The sequence below is a fragment of the Sparus aurata genome, chromosome 15 (genome assembly GCF_900880675.1).
Source record: "Sparus aurata chromosome 15, fSpaAur1.1, whole genome shotgun sequence".
Lineage (NCBI taxonomy): Eukaryota > Metazoa > Chordata > Actinopteri > Spariformes > Sparidae > Sparus > Sparus aurata.
Window position 1 is genome coordinate 9,632,955 of NC_044201.1, and position 18,104 is coordinate 9,651,058.

Sequence of the window (18,104 nt, forward strand, 5' to 3'; positions counted from 1 at the left end):
CCTCTCTGCCGGAGCAGAGCAGGATTCTGGCCAGTCACCACAACCGTGACTCATTTCTCTGCTTCCACGTCTGCCAGACACAACTCCTCCAAATGCTCCTCGACACGAAAAGAACACTCTCATGCACAATCAGTAACGTTAACAACAGTCCACCGGCAAGGTCACGTTTACTCCACACACCGCAAGTATTTTCCTGAACTCTGACCACAGGGCTAACAACACAGATAACCTCCTCCCTTTAATGAGCCTGGGCACAGATTACAAACTAAGTTTTGCTCAAGGACATGTTAGTCATGAGCGAGCACAGACACGACTGATCGTTCGAGACGAAGCAGTTAGATTAATACTGACCCATGCAGCACATTAGAGTTACCAGGTGAGCTCTGTGCTCCCTCTCGGTGTTAAGCAGGAACTCCATCCTCTGCACCAGCTCCTGAGGGCCGTCTGCAGCGTCGTGGTTCAGGTAGACGGATGCCATGTGGCCAAGCGACTGAGAGAGCAGCAACAGCCTCCGTCTCCTTTGCCTGCCTGCCTGCCTGCCAGCCTCTAGGGCAGCCGTGACTCCCTTTTCTCATCAAGCATCCAGAACGAGTCCTGTCAGGTTTTCCATGGCTGCTCACTATTTTGGGTTTCCACGCGGTTCAGTGTTTATCTAGCAGCGGCGCTCATAGCCACAGAAGAAATCAGTGTTTCTTATTCAGGAAAAAAAAATGGAAAAAAGAAAAAAGAAGGTCCCTGTCGAAATGTTTTCCGGATGGTTCCAGTTTACTTTGGCAGGGTGCATCCAGTTTGCTTAACTGCAATTACATTTTCTGATGAGAGCCTGAGTCACTTTATCTTTGCAGATATCTCCGCAGAAATATCTTGAGCGATATAAACATGTTCAACCGAAGACCCTTTTTCATTCATGGGTGTGCAAGTTTTTCGGGCAGTCGGCTCTCCTATTGTGAGGCTGCCAAGACTCACCACAATGTTTACATCAGCAGAAACAACTGAGGACAAATCCAGGCAAATAACTAACGCCCTTCATGATACGACATGAAAAACATGGTAAAAGACAAACAATCCTTCCATGGAAGTTTAGAATTGTTTTCCTCGTTTACTGCTCATACAACTTACATGAGACACTTAGATAAAAAATAAAGAGCCCCTATTCTTAGATATGGAACTTAGTTAAGTGTAAATCCACTTGTAATCAGGTTTTCAGGCTCGAGTAATATCCTCTTTCCACTCTTTCAAAATAAAGTGCTTGACATGTGTGCGACCTGAGCAGGCTTGCATTACTTTGAATGCATTGTGCAAGGTTGTGGTATAAAAAAAAGCTCAAATTGGGCTTGATCATGATCATAAAACCTGAAAGATGCATTCCCAGGATAGCAGATGTACCTTACGAGCCCTGCGACTGTACTCTCTGCAGATTCTTACATTTAGATCAACTAAAAATAGTGCACGAGTAAAAGCCACCGAGAATTGTTATGTGGGTTGAGCTGACAATTATTTTGCACGATAGTTCCACACATCTAGATCAAGGACAGGCAGCCAAACATCAAGTAAAGGAAGTAACACATCAGCAATATGGAAGACGAAGAAGAATGAATAGAGAAATATATAAATGGCTATAGAATAAATAAGCATGCCATTAAATGCAACAAAAAGATAATTATATGCAATGAATACAAAAATGTATTTACAAAGATGTGACATAAATGAATATTTCTGCTTTAACTTGTCTCTTCATTCATTTACTTTTGTATACGTTCAACTATGCATTTACTTTCTCAATAATTGTTTTAATTAATTTCATTTATTATTATTTTGTATTATTTTTTGTATTCATTTATTATCTTATTAAATATCAAGTTAATTGATTGTTTCATTTTAAACATGTATTTATTTACCTATTTATTTCTGCAACATTTTAATTGGCATTTATCAATTATGTAAAAAAAAATGCAAATGGTTTATAAAACAAAAATAGAAAACAGTATATACAAACAGAAATACATTAATAAATAAAATATAAAATGAAGTGGGAAGTAAAATAAAAAGAATTAATACAAAGGTAAATAAATAGACAAAAACTGAAGCAGAGAATATCTATTTAGATATAGATATCACAATTCATAAATAAATGAATGCCTTTTGGCAGGTTCAGTCCTCCATACAAAGCAGTCGGTCTTTATATAGTAAATATGTGATGCAATGAGAAACATTAAGCGGCAGTGCTGCTGCTGCTGCTGCTGCTGTGTCATTGTGTCCCTTTGACTCCACAGCTAAGAAATAAAGCAGTGCAGCTTGCAGTAAGGCACCAATTTGGCTTGTAATACCATAATCTAAGCTCTTGGCTGCATAATATATTAACCCCTCCCGAGAAACTCATTAATATAGATTGGCTGAGGAAGTATTCCAGGAAACTCTCCAGCTCAAAGGACAGACCAGGGAGCTGAACCAGCAATCAGACATGCTGCTTCACATACACTGCTCAGATTACTGATAACAGGCATATTCAATGGATCAGCACATGGATCGGCCACTGTCAGATTGTGTGATAACCACGATTAAGTGCTTTAATACCAGCAGTATAAAGTTGTTTCTGTACTTGTTCTTCCCCAAAATTAAGACGTGGTTAATAGTATGGTGCCCTCTTGAGGAACGTGTGAGAATTAAAAGCAAGCATGAACTCACTGACATTGAATTCTGAGAACTTTAAAAAAGTAGTCGTACATACTTTTGTCCTGACATGAAAGCAGTAGTAAGGATCAGATATCAAACCCTGTGACAATAACAATGACATAATGGCCGACCAGATATCACTATTCACCCACTCTCCCGATGTTGCACACCTTTATCAGCTTAATCAACTTTAATTCTACATATCACATCAATAAATTCTATGCTTGCATAACTTGGACTTTCACACCTTTCGACTCTTTAAACCATATCAGGTTTACTTACGGAAAACTGCAACAGTGCAATACTACGACTGATCATGCAGACACAGGTTTAATTTATCACTTCAAAGCTGCATCAGTATCTTGTCTCATTGTTTGGGTTCGTTTCATAATCCTAAAAAATGCATTTCAAAGGAAGTCGCCGATTTGGTTTCGCCAACAAGCCTTGACAACGCACCTGTGAGGAGGAAGTTAACTAAAGGTGTGTAACTCAAAACACATAACCGTTATACTAAAATTAACCTCCAAACACAAAGGACCTGAATTATAAACAAAAAATTGATATTGTCATCACACATTAAGCAAGTGTGGAATTTAAGGGTTAGTATCGATTTGTTTGTGTTTAAGGGGAAAGTCTCCGTAAAGGCCTGGAGAACAGATATGGTCCCTAAACAGCAAACTGCTAAGGGTGCAAATGAAACAGTGACTGAGTAACCAACTTGTTTAAGCTCTGGTGTGACACTCAGTGGGGAATTTATCTAATAATAACATTAACACATGAGCGTATGCTTGATGGCACTAAATGTATGATGTCTATTTCATTGTTAAGGTTTGTTTATGCTGAGAAAAACCTTCAGGTTGTGACAACTGACGTTCACTGTTGCTTCTTTTGCCTCAGTCACTGCCAACAGACGTATTCTGTTACAGTGGGAAAGCCCAGACAAGTCATCCATCACATCTTGGATGACTCATTTGATGTTGTCCTGTAATGTGAAAAGGTGAAATTTTCCCTGAGAGGTTCATCTGCCAATTTCTATATAAAATATGGCAGCCATATCTTCCGATTCTTAATCATCTATTTGTTTAAGTAAGCAACTTGAACATCCTTCCTACTGAATTTTCCTCCCGAATTTTAATTGTTTCCATTTTTTCTTTTTATATATTGATTTGGTTTAGTTTATTATATGGTTTTTTTTTTTGTCTCTTATGAAAGTTTGGAAATAAAACTAGTGTCCAATGAAAATATGAATCAATAATTATTTGGAAAAAATTCAGTTTTGCTATAAAAGGTGCAATGTGTAAGAGTTGTCCACTCGTCCAATTCATACTCCAAACAAGTAGGGGGCAGCTAATCAACAGAGTAACTGCTAACTGCTGCTATCTGTAGCTGCTATTAGCTAGTAATAGTAAAGTGATTGATTGATTGATTGATTAATTGATTGATTCTAAGCTAAGATAACCAAGCATGCTTTTTCGCATGAACCTTCAATACATATCTCTTCACATTGAAATGACATCAAAATAGGCTAGTTATTTCTTCACATTTTGTAAATAATTTTAGTTAATTTCTTTTTCAATGTTCTGACTTTAAATCCAGGTAGTTCAGAGGTCTGGGAATGGTTCAGAAATGTGTTAACCAGCAGCTTGTGAACTTTGGCTTCAGTGGGTTGATGTTTGAAGGATCCTGAAAGCCGGAATAACCACCTCGTCTCTCTCACATTTCGTTAGCTCTTGCTGACATTTCAAACGTTAGCCTCTGATTAGGACACTTATGCCATGACTGGTTAAACTGGTCACAATTAAGTAGTAATTATTATTTAGATTTACAGTCTTCTGCAGTTCTTTGCAAACTATATGGGCACACTATCATTTTGACAATGACAGTAAATCACTGAAAATCTTACACACGGTGGCCATGCTTGCATCTGAGTGGCCTGTCTGTGTCTGTCTGTGCACTGAGTGCACCACAGCATTCAAACGGACAGCCAGAGAACTCCTGAGACACTTATTTGTAGACCTCAGCAAAGCACATGTGCCTGCCTATAAATAGCACGGCCCTAAACCATGCTGCCCCTCCAACTGCAGGCCACATAATCTGTGCCCCTGAGGTGACCATCATTTCCTTACATACAGCAAAGATGACTGACTGCTGGTGGTAGAGTTGACTTTTATGCATTTGTGAATACGAAGTGTGTTTCCTTGTCTCATTTATTTCCTTGTGAATGTGATTTGTCTATCCTAAAAGGGAGGTTTATAAGAAGTTAGCCAGTATTCAATTTATGTATTGAATAATCAGCGATTCAGGACATGACACAATCGGTGTGTCTGCACTGATTATAATAAACTGTGTCCATCAACACTAAAGCAGACCTTAAAGACAGTCCACAGCACATCACTCCCTCAAAATTCATTGTGCAGGAGAACAGATAAAATCCTTGTTTTTCGGAGAATGTCTGGGACACGGGGGGCCGGTGTCACCCTTTGGCATCTTGTTATGTCACGAAGCCTAAAATATCCTCGCATTCTGAGCAGAACAGAGTCAAAAAGTCCTAGCAATCAAAATCCAGACTGTGTAATCCTCTTGACCTCGTACAGGGAAGGGAATTTAAAACAGACGTAAACGCTAAACTGAAAAGCCCTCAACCTCCGCGCCTATGATGACAAGGACTCGCTAAACATTCTTGCTCAACAGCTCTCTTTTCACATCTCTTGTGTCACAACCAGCTCGGTGGGCAAAGGCATGTTTACATTTGCGGTTTGTCTGTGTGTCGCATAGCAGTGTCGGGTCTATGTCACTGTTTGCTTTATCTTAGTTATCATCATATAACTGACACAATAACAAAGCTATAAAAACAATGATAATGGCAGGAAATGATTCATTGGAACCATCAATTAGGTGAGTCTCCTGCTCAGCAGTGTCATGACATGCCTCCAAACTAAAACCTGAATGGCACTCAGTGGAGCAAATGCCTTCTGTCGAGGAGGCGACCCTTTATTCCAATCAAGCCTATGTGAAAATTAAATAAAACATATCCATATCCACTAGGATCTGGATTTTTATTTGGACAGGCAACTAATTGTACCCACTCACAGAAACCATCAACGTAAATACACATGATTCTTTTCATCAGGATCCACGCTTTATGCCATGAGAAAAAACGAAAATGTAAAAAAAAAAAAACACCACCAAAGCTTACTCAAAAGCCACTTAATGCTTAATAGAATGGTAAACATCAGCACGCTAATGTTTACCATTGTAGTTGTTTAGCATTAATTAGTCAATGCTAGCATTGACTAATTAGCATAGTTTAGCAGGTCTTTTGTCACAAGCTGAAATGCTTTACAAAATTGCTTAAGTTGTACAAATTCAACACCTTGAGCACCGTGAATATCTGTAACACATTTCATGGCAAAAAGGCCCAGTGTGTAGGATTTAGAGGCAGAAATGGAATGTAATATTCATGACTATGTTTTAGTTTGTGTATGATCCCTTATAACGAATTGCAGAATGAGCCTTTTACATCTACAGAGGGAGCAGAGGCCGCCATGTTGCACTGCCATGTTTCTACAGTAGCCCAGAACGGACACAATGAAAACTGCCTCCAGACATGGCCCTTACTAGTTTTTCACATTTTTTAGAAGGGGAGGGTGAAGCAACGGTTGTTCAGTTGCCACTAATTCCTGCACACGGGACCTTTCATGTACATTGCCTATTGTAATAGGGGCCTGCAGGAGTGATGACTCAGCACATAATAGCAACCTTCTGCCACTGCATTTAAATGACCATGTTGTGAACATGACATAGGTGGTAAACCAAGACACAAATGCGAGGATGAGGGGGGGGCACTTGATGATGCATTGTTGTGATTCTTTGGAAGTGAGAATACTACAGCCTGTCTGCTCAGAGGGGCAGGGCAGCGTCTGAAATATGTGACTGGAACAGCTCAGTAATTAAAACAGGTTGCCAAGCCTTCAAAGCTGCCCTTCCAGTCCCTGATTTCTTAAGTCTCCAGGTTTAAGACAAAACAAAGAAGAAACCAAGGAAAAGGCTACAATGTTTGAGCATCTGTGCAGAGATTATCACCTTGTACACAGCTCATTTCTGCAAAGTAGACAGTATAGTAAAACATAGTATACAGTGCAATCTAGAGGTGTCTCCTTAATTGATAACATTACAGACATTTGTAACGTTACATTTCAGGTTGTTAAGATGTATTACTCAATATGCTCATAACTCAGGCTGGAAGATTGTCTGACCCCGGACGAAAAGCAAATGGAGGATGGAGGTGAAGCTGGCAAAGTGCCCTCAGGCATGAGCCATCACAGTACAACAGGCACTCAACAAAGTCAAGGAGAGGGAAGGGGGAAGCATTAATGTCAGCTAATGGGATATACACACACACTTACAAACATGAATGCACACACACACACACACACACACACAGAGTTGCTAACACTCCAACACTAGCGCCCATATGTGCAACAGCTGCAACTGCCACATTTGAGTGAGCATTTGTGGATGTGAGGAAATCTGTTTTCCCCTCACTGGGATTATAGAGAATCCTTATCAAGACTTACAACTTAAAGTCTTTAAGTAATCCTGTGTACATTCTCAGTTGTGCTACATTCACACAATTGTGACTCCACATTAACAGAGTTCTGTTTGGAAAAGGACACAATAATACGGATTACTGCACGGAAACCGTGCATTTCAGACTTTAACACAAACTGTAAATATGAGGAAAGTAACACTAACGTTCACGATATTTTCCTCAATATTATCATCAATATCAAGCTATACCTATCAGACATGTTGAATTAATCTGGAGTTGTTTCACTTTTGAACATGCAAAACAAAAAAAGCCAACAACTAATAAGGATTCATAGTTTTTAGATGTAGATTAGATCCACAGCAATCTTACATTTAGAGCCGTATTAGTCACGAAACAATGACGACAATCATATTGTAAATCAGAATCTGACTTCAAAGTCATTTGAAGTAGTTTCTGTGACAGTTATTGCTCTAATGGAAGGATCATTTTCTTAATTATGAACAGATAGGCAACGAATTAAAGGAAAACCCCAAATCAAGTGTTTTAGTAAGGTATTAAGCCAAATCGCTCTGCGATTACACCGCCTAATCACGAGATGATGGTGGGGTTTCTCTGCCAGGGTTTTTTTGGCGTTCTTTAAACAATGGGGACTAAAACGGAGCAGATGATATTGGGTTTGGAACTAATAAATATTAAACACTGAAATAACTGCACTTCAGTAAAGAGAGAAGACAACAGATGACGCCAAAGCCCAAAGACGAGTCGTCCTAACGTACATATTCACGGACTTCCTCAGTTAACCTCTCCTTAATCTGATTGAGAAGAAGGAGCAGCCGGAACTGCGTGGAAGGTCATGCAATGCTACCGATCACAGCTGTTGCCACAGGAGGTGCTCATCCGACTATGGCGCAGGTCATGGCAAATGGTACACAGCCCCCTCCTCGCCTGCGATGTGACAAAATCACCGTCTGACTAATGATCTTTCTTTATACCCCTCACGACTGATATCAGGCAGGTCATGAGAGGACAGCCATGATTTCCAGACAATAGCTTCGCAATCAACAGTAAAACAGATGGAACTATTCATTTCTTGGCCTCCTATGACATAGTGGAGAAAAAGGAAAGCTGTTTCCTGCTGCAGCTACGGGACTGCTTCCCAGCATCTGCTGCATTCAGGAGAGAAGGGTGGTGCTGCCCGAGCGAGAGAGGAGCGGCTACAGAGCATGAGTCAGGGGTGGGACGGCGAGGCACAAGATGATCTCATGTGAGAGGAGCTAAGGAAAGCCGTGGAATGAGTTTCTGTCATGCTGGTCTTCCCATCACCATGACAACACACGCACACAAACAGAAATACATCACACTCGCCGATATAAAGCACAGTACTGCTTTAAAGTTAGAGCTCATATAACTGAAAATACAATATGATGATAAAAAACCAACGTATTCCAGAGGGACCGTCAATGTTTATTTCTAAATTATTAAAAATAAAAAAATAAAAATAACATATGATTAAAGCCTAAATAAAACACAGATATATTTCTGAAGCTGAGGATGATGGAGCAGTAAAAAGCTTTCTGAGAGCTCTGCTGGTTCGGATTACACTGCCCATTTTAAATGAAGTCTATTGATTAGATCAATGAAGGGCTTGGCCACATGAACAATATTATGTCTTAGCATCAGTAGATATGGAGTGCTGTGTATTTACTAAAGAGGGATTTATCTTTTAACATTCTATTTCCACATAAAACCTTTTGAAACTGACGGACAATTACGGGAAAACAATCTGATTTTACATTTCTTATTTTCACCACCGATATAAACGGGCAAACTGATCTGAGCAAAAAAAAACATGTCAAATGAAACCGAAAGCAGCTGGCTTGCGGGCGAAAGCACTTCAAGCTAGATGGTATTGTGAAATAAGAGAGCGCCAAACCTGATCCAAAAATCTGAGGAACTTAATTGGCCATTAGCACTCAGGATTCTGGCCCCGGTAGCTGTGAAATTACCCTCGATAATCAGATATCTACTGTATGTTAGTTCCAACATGTCAGGTCCAGCCGTCCAGCGATCAAAGCCATGATATGCCGAGCCGAATCGTTTACGGATCCAAAAAAACACGTTTGATTTAAAATATTAAGCGTGTTCCTTATTGAATGTAGGTGATACAACCTGGTGGGTTTGTGCTCCGTTTTTTGGGGGACTACGGTGGCCGACGGTGCATGCACAATATTCAGTAAGGAATGTTAATCTGAAGGCTGAGTGAGGTGGGTAGATACCCCTTTCAAACTGTGCCCTCTTAATGTTTGATCTTAATGAAAAGCCACGACAAAAAAAAAAAAAAAAAGAAAGTGTCACTACCATCAACTTGACACATGAACAAGTCTCTGGAACTTGGATGCTGCTCCCGTAACAACAAAGTGTCTTTTGTACGGTGGCAGACAGTCTCCATAGAGGCAGCAGGCTGTGTGTGTATGTGTCTATCTGTGTGTGTATGTGTGTGTGTGTGTGTGGGCCACTGAGGCCGTTTGAATGTGATGAGTGGGCTGTCGACATAGAGCAGAGGGGTTGGGCTGGGCACGGCCCAGGAGGATGGACAAAGGCAGTGACTGTGCAAAAAACACAATGCTCTCTCACTCGTCGCTGGGTTGGATCATGCAAGATAGTACATATAGAACGGTTGATGATGATAATCACACGTTTCCTTAATGTACCAACAGAAATTAGTCTTGTAACGAGAGATTAAGTGATAATGAAGACTGCAATGACTCACAGACAGAAGCAGACACTGGCAGGCCACACCCTCCTATACAGTATACACAACATACAGAGCTGGCATCCGAAAGACTGGTCCTGTGCTGCATATGGCTGTCAGCTAACGCTTAATCCTCCTTAAAGATCAGAAAATCCCAAATTATCAGGGAATCAGTTCACTTTCACTGAAAGACTTTACTTATATTTGATTCAAGGAAGATCTCTACTGAAAAAGGGATAATATCAGTCATACTGTCGTAACATATGGGGTGGAAGATTTGATGGTTTCAGATCAACATCAACCTTGGAGCGGCGTTTAATGTCCTGTTACTTCTGTTTCCAAACTTTACATTACCTCATTGAATAACGGATCAGTTCAAGTAAAAAAAAATTAACTGCAATTATCAACAGAAGGTGGAGATATAGCAGTTTTCATTAGCATGATTATGTTTTATGATGCAGTGATGTCTAACCAGCTAGCCCAGTTGGGTGCTGGTCCAGAGCTCCTGCGCTACCAATGTAAACACCAACACTCCCCTAGCACTTAGCAGTGCAGACCAGGAGCTGCATGACTAACTGAGCTAACTAGCTAATGGCAGCTACAGTCAGCAGCAGTTAGCGATTAATCTGGCAAAAAGCTGCCCCTGGTTTGTTTTGAGTATGAATTTGGATCGGTACATATTGCACCTATATATAGATAGTGAAATTACGTTTTAGCCAGATCGTCTAACCCTAGTATCAAATCACACTCAGTGTGACTGAAGAGAAACAGACTTTTGGGTGAATATCTAATTTGCTTATGTGCATATAACAGATTTAGCTTTAGCTAGTTCTCTGTTACATAAATCTTATTCATCCCTAGAATGTTTCTGAAGGGCAATTTACAAGAAAGTACTTTTTTTAAATCTGTGCACGAACACTAAAAGCAGGTCAAAAACTCATGGAACTCGGTAGAGTGCATACCTCCGCCAAGGCTCAACATTCCCCTTTAATTAAGTCACGCCTAATACAAGATCAATCTTTACAGCACCATATCAATCTCAATTTCAAACCACCCATGACCCCAATCAGATCTAGGATCACATTGTACTCGCTCATAGACACAGGCCACCTTAATACGCCAATTTTTACCACAAGGTCCATGCATCATTCCTTAGGAAATTAACAAAAACGTTGAAAAAACCTCATGTCGTAATATTAAAGAAAGAGAGTAAACATTTCCTGGATCTGTCCCTTTATCTGGATCCACACCAAAAGTAAATGGGTCGTGTTCTGGCCGAGATCCATCACCCATCCAAGTTTCGTGGAGATCCACGGCGTATTTCTTGTGCAATCCTGCTGACAAATCAACCAGCCAACCAACAAATTGACATGGGCGAAAACATAACCTCCTTGGCAGAGGATATATAAATGTTTTGTCCGGCTTGAATTCCAATTGCTCAATAAGCAAAACATGTTTACTCGGAGTCAACTCTATAAATACACTGTATATTCAATCTAATGAAACTATTTACCCCATTATGGCATCTTAAAAACAAAATGTACAGCAAGAAGGGCTGACCAAAGTCTTCCCTGGTGTCAGAGGATGATCAACTGTAAACTCTAATGGCCCCTTCATGCTGAAGGCCTACCGAGCAGGCTCTGCAAGAACAGTGCGATCCGTCAAGGCCACTGCCCAGTGCCATTAACTGTTGTGCGCGTCTTAAGAAACCATGTCTTTAACTCACTGCTCAGGTTTACAGTCTTTTGTAAAGCCTGCATTGAATTTCAGCCCGAACCAAAGGAATTCCTCCACTTGGTGTACTATTAGCTCTAATACCTAATTAGTGTGGCATTCTTACTGCCGGGGCTGTAAGAACTACACACACGCTCCCCCGTCAATGGCGATTGTTGTGCTGAGTCAGCAAAAATCTGAAACCTCTCATTCTTGACACACACAGAGATCAGGACCGTGTGCAGAATTCCATTAATCTAGATATCTGTCAATTTTTTTTTTTCTCAAAAGGTCACACTGGTGGTGAACATGCACAATGTGACACATCATGTGGCAGTCAGTCATTACAGGGAAGCCTGTACTGTATCTTTTCCCCCCAGTTTAACACTCTCAGATGGTGCTCGATGACTCTGGAATTTAGCCAGGCAACAAGTGACAAGCACCCGCAAAGCCTGCACAGTTACATATACCGTGTCATGACTATGGCCGGACAAAGACAAATCTGTTTATCTGTTTATGATGTTCTGTTTACTGGTCTGTTTGTTTGGTTACTGTTGATGTGAAAATGTCTCTCTTTGATACTCTACGCATCACATGGAGGGAAGCTCGGGGCTCTGGGTGATCGCTTCCTATCAACTGCAAACAAAAATAAAGTAAAGGCAGGGACTTTTACAAGAGTTGGCCATCGCCCTATGGAAAAATGTCTCGTCCGTTTTTATGGAAACAATAAAAACAGTGTGAAGCCATTTTCTTGTTCAGAGGTGCACTGTGAAGTTTTGGGGGAAAAGATTCATTGATTGAAACAAACTGATTTTCAAGGACAACATAATTTCATACAGTTTTACTTTGTTTATATGTGGCGGACCCCGCCACTTTTCTAGCTTCAAACAGTGTTCTGTGGACCTTATTTCCCTCTGACAACTGCTTGTTTATTCAGTTTTGGAAAAGATTTTGTATTATTTTTATTATTTCCTGATCAATATTTTGAATACTACATTTTTGAGTCTGACTTCTTTTCCCATATTACAAAGTGAACATTTCAATTTCAAATGTACATTAAGAACAAAATTGTTTAAAGAAGGTATTTGGCACTAATTTAAAGATTCTCAACCTTCTGCTTACGATGGTACTGGATACAATAAATTCCTCTACGAACTCATTTTTTAAGGCTTTCCTCTCAAATCTATAATTTCAAACACCTTTCTTCTCACTTCTCAGATGATAACAGTCCACAACTTTTGCTAAAAAATATATACATTTGACCATCTTCATTGCTACGTATCATTAACTGACGTCTAGTGAATAAATGTGGAGCAATTCTTTGTTCTGGTTCAGCAGTCAGAGCTTTCCTGCCATGAGGAGACAGATGTAAACAAAGCGGGTGGAAACAGGGTTGCAGATGAGTGTGCTAGAAGTAATGATTAGCCCACCAGCTGATCTCAAGTTTCGACCAAGATCACTCAATAACCAGATGTTTGTGAGCAGGACAGCACTGATAGGAAAAGGGAAACGTGGTCAGTTTTACCTAAAGGAAACCGTAAATTGACTAAAGTTGGAGTGAAAGTGCCAATGAAAATCATTTGCATTATTTTGAGGCTGCGAAACTTAAATTTTGTGGTAGTACGATCAGGAAAATAGCAAAAAAAATGCCTTACCCTTCCTTGTTGGGTTCATTGTCCACGCAACAACCACGAGGAGTCGGATAACCCCAATAATCGATATACAACATGTAAAAAAAACAATCCCTGACTGGTAGTTAGTGCTTGAAGAAGTCACGAAAGATAAATGAGCTCATTGTGAGTCACAACTCCTCTCCTTGCAGACAACAGCTACAGATTCCTAATGATGCCACATCATATGATCCCATTAGAGCCCAGTCAGGGCCTTTAAGCCATACACCACAGCTGACTGGCCCTGCCGGCTGCAATACCCAAACAGCTGAGCGAGAACATGCTCACGGCTAGTGCCCAGCACAATAGTGCACAGTATACATGCTGATTGTTGTTTAACTTTGGGTCCTTGTGTGGCGAGAGGAGACACAAAGAGTTAAAAGCGCTGCTGTCAGTTTGAATTCAGCCCCCCACCCACCCCACCCCTGCACATGCAGGGCCGGGGCCTCAGACTGCATGTGGAGCTGGCTGTCAGAGAGACGCTGAATAACATGGAGCTCATATGTGTGATGGATTCACTCCAATTAATGAGATAGACCCGAAAGGAGCAGCTATATGGAGTGAAATGAGCTATGAGCTAACGCCTCACCCTGCCATGTCACTGTCCAGACACCACACAGGACACATTCGCAGCATTCAGCCGCTCATATTCCTATATTTGAACTATAGAATAATAGCTTTTATATCATGGAGGTAAGATCTAATCAAAAACACACTTGATTTCCTCAGTTCAGACCTTTCAGTATGACAATAAGTGTCATCGCCCGGCTTGGAATGTTTTTTTCCACACATATTCGAAGCATAATATTCCAGTTTCACAGCTGAACCAGAGAAATAATCCAATAATCTAATCATCGACCGGGATCACTAAATCATCATAATAAATCCTTTTGTCTTTGGCCACCACAAATCAGCCTGAATGTGATGTCATGCAGGAAATATTCCCACTTTTCCACTGCGGGGATAAAGACAGTAAGAGCAGCCAGTCACCACAGAGAGAGAGAGAGGGGGCAGGCTGACATTTATTGAACTGTCAGCCAGCAGTCACACACATTTCCTCGCCCTGCCTCAAGACTAAAAAGAAAAACCAATCTGGTTTGCCCCTACCTTTGTATTTCTCCAAAACATCCTCATAGGCTTGAAGGTATTCCTGTTCGTCCGAGAGCGCACTAGCCTGCGGAGCGTGCTGAGCCATAACCCGGGCTCCTCAAACTGGACACTCACCAGCGGCGGCGGCGGCGGCGGACAGGGACACAGCGTGTGTGAGAGTGTGTGTGTGTGTGTGCATGTGTGTGTGTTTGTGTGCATGTGTGAGTGTGTGTGTGTGTGTGCGCGCCGAGGACTCAAGAGTGATCGGCGCTGTTGTTGTACCGAAGGAAACGCCCTACAGCCCTCCCTTGTCTGCGCGCCGTCCAATGGGCGACACTTCCTCTCCGGCGTTCACTGGATTGATAGGAAGGATTGGCGGACGGGCTGCGCTGCAAGAAGTGACTGTCTTGACCAGCCGACTGACCAGAAACTGAGTCTTAAACGTCACGAAAATAAAAGTTCGATCAGATGTTCTTGGAGCAGGAGGTTAAGTCTGCACCAACTCTCACATAATGTGCGTGAATTCTCACTGGCGGGTAAAATAAGACGTCCAAACCAGACTGAATGAGCTGCTCATTTTTTACAGCGTGTAATATTAAACGCTTTTCCTTGTCGGGAGTCTGGACCACCGGCTCCCAACGCTCTCCCTTTTCGGCCACCTGCCAAAGACTCCCAACTTTAATCTGATTAACGAGACTTCTGCTTGAAATTACATTTGTGCCAGTCAGCTTTCAGTGATCCCTCACACCAGATTCCCATCAGGCGCAGGATCACTGTGGCAACTTCCACCCGCAACAGTCCCTGTGCCGAGATCTGCCGTGTTGCACGTCTGTCAGGGGTTTTTTACGACCTAAAATAGCGTCAGAGTGTCATTATAAAACACTTAAGGGCTGTAAAACGTCAGTCTTCCAAGTCTCTTATCGAGTCATTGGGGATGATTTCTTCTGCCTGAATCTACTTTCGTTATCAACTTTTTGGGGGCACATTTGATGCGTCCTGGTCATTCCATCTCAACTGATTATTCGCCAGAGACAATAATAAAAAGAAATGATTCGTTCAAATTGGCATTTAAGATGAAATGGTGTGGCTCAAAGAAGCAGGGGAATAAATATCCTATAATGACTACCTATCCCAACTGCCCTGTGGTTACATTTAAGGGCATCACATCCAGAAAAAGAGCGCACCAAAATACCATCACATGCACCACAAATCCACAGCACTACACCCCGTGAATGACCCGAAATAAAAATTAAAGGGACACCGAGAGCCTTTACAAGTCGCTATGAGCTCATCTAGCCCCCGTATGGACCTTAAACGCACCATATTCGCGCTTTGTTTTTGTCGTGGACAACAAGGAGACTGCTGCTCACCTGCGATCCTGAGCACGGCTCTCTCCGCCGGATCCAGCACGGATCCGCCGTGGATTTTCCTCTTGGATCGCTCATGTCTGGGCAGGTTCCAGGGTAAAGTATCCCCTGGTGCAGGTGATGCCGAGCCGGATTTAACACTGTAATCATCCTCGTCCGAGAAATCCGCCGAGGAAGACATGGAGCCGTGAAGGGAAGGGTTCCCCGAACTGGAGCTCTGTGAGACAAAAGAAAAAAAAAAAAAAAAAAACGGGGGATCAAGAAAAAAATAGAAGGAACAATGCTCGTCTTGGTTTCACCTCTAACGCGCACGGCTCTCGCAATTTCTCACCATCGAGGGTCAAAGTGCGTAACGCGAGCGCCTGTTAGGTGTGAGGACGCGGCGTGACACGAGCCGGCGACTCGCAAAGATCCATAACAATAAAAGATTGAGCCAAAATACAGCCAATGTGAAATCAATAGTATCTGGCTCCCCCGCCAGGTCGACTGTAAGACTTACCACTGTATACATGGAGACCTGTCAGCTGGGAGAAGAGGGGGAAAAAACACGCACACACACGATACTGTTTTGCGCCTTATTAGCTCCCAGCCATCAGTCACACATCCCGTGCGTCAAAATCCAAAAGGTGCCACGCCCTTTGAAGGATGCTCCGGCCACGAGTTCGTCCCTTAGTATCCGAGCGTTGAAGACGGGGCGTGGGGTGATGTCAGATCTCCAGAGGGCTGGCGGGGATGGTACGCTGCGTGCTGTCGAGGCAGAGCTGGACCGCGATGATGAGGAGAGAGCAGACTGCATGTGTCTGTGCGCGTCATCCCTGGCAGCCAACGGCAGCAGGGCTCCGGCAGTGTTAGAGCGCCATCCCCGCACAAAAGGTGCTGGGTGGCTACAAAAACACCAACAAGGCAGTGGGGGGGGGGGGGGGGGGGGGGGGTAACGAGAGGACAAGGGCTGCCACGGAATCACAACATGACTGCTGAGAGGACTTTGGACGCGGGTTGCATAATAGTCTACACTGTGGCTGGGGTGTTCACCACGGAGGCTACAGTTGAGCTAATTACCCGAGAGAGAGAAAAAGAGAGAGGTGGAGGAAAAAAGGGGGGATTGGATTTGATTAGAGGGAGGTTTAACCAGGTTTACATTTAAGCCTGTTCCACCAGAAAAAAAAAAGATCACATCAAAAACTCCTCATACATTTAGAGGATTATCTCTATTAAGTCTTTGGCACACGCAGTAACGCATCGCTCATGAAAGAAAAATGAAGAATGAGTGACCTTCTGCTGCAATTTCCTGCTGCACCCCTGACACACCTGGAGATTGAGCAAGAGAACAAAAGGAGGTAAACACATCCTGATGGAGAAGGAAGGAGGTGGGGCGCACGACGGCTGACACATTTGGATTAATGATTTAAATACAAACCTGAGTTAAAGGGGCACTGCGTAGCTTCGGAGGAGACATAGAAACTCAGAATATTCATAAAGTGATGATACAAACTCAGAAATACAAAGTTTTTTTTCCTTAACTGAATAAACTCAGAGGAAAATAATGTCCTTGGAACACTGTTAGAAGCCAGAAAGGTGGCAGGGTCCACCACATATATACAAAGCAACACAATATGTTGCCCTTTAAGCTCAGTTGACTTATTCAGTTAATACATTTGTTTGTTCGTTTAGTTTGTGTTTCTCTTCTGATTAAAATGTCTTCCTGCAAAAAACTACATAGTGCACCTTTAAGTCTGCACGCAGGAACATGCTTCAGCCTCTGCTCGTGTTTCTCCAAGAGTACCGAAAAATCATCCCTCGTCTTTAAATAGCAGTGGTAGTGAGAATCTGCTCTCGGCACTGGGTCACTGTCAAGTCTGCGGAGCTGATAGAAGCGACGTGCTGTTAATATCAGCAGCCTTTTCATCGCTGCATCCCTTTTCATCAGGATAAACACTTGGTGCTAAAAAAGGCGGCTTAGTGTTGCAAATTTTTATCAGCTTCTACGCTTATTCATTATTCCTACCACTGAAAGGGGGAAAGACCGGACGAATCGAGGAAATTTGATGCTCATTATCGTGAAGTAATTATTGGTCAGGATGCTGTAGGAGTCGGTGAATGTTCTCCTGAGTCAGTGTTTCCACTTTCTTTTGTATGAGGGGCAAACTGTGCAGGGGATAAGAATAGCTGGAAGATTAGTGGCCCTCCCCTCCACTTAATGCACAGCTTATCCTCTCCAGTTGGGAAAGTTCAAAATTATTTTTTTTCTTTGAAAAAGGCTACGTTCATCCAAAAATAAATCATCTGCT

The 18,104-nt window shown here is 42.1% G+C and overlaps 1 protein-coding gene across 19 annotated transcripts in view; it reads right to left on the reverse strand.

Moving 5' to 3' along the window:
- Positions 1 to 18,104, reverse strand: part of LOC115596343 (dystonin-like) — a 118,665-nt gene that overhangs the window by 94,788 nt on the left and 5,773 nt on the right. For 17 of the 19 annotated variants that reach the window (XM_030441351.1, XM_030441350.1, XM_030441333.1 and 14 more), the window contains exon 4: positions 15,820 to 16,033. In XM_030441351.1, coding sequence (XP_030297211.1) covers positions 15,820 to 16,033 — 214 coding nt within the window. Of the gene's footprint in view, positions 1 to 14,467; positions 14,625 to 15,819; positions 16,034 to 16,315; positions 16,632 to 18,104 lie in introns of those variants that run through there. The other 2 variants (XM_030441345.1, XM_030441346.1) reach the window with 2 other exon arrangements.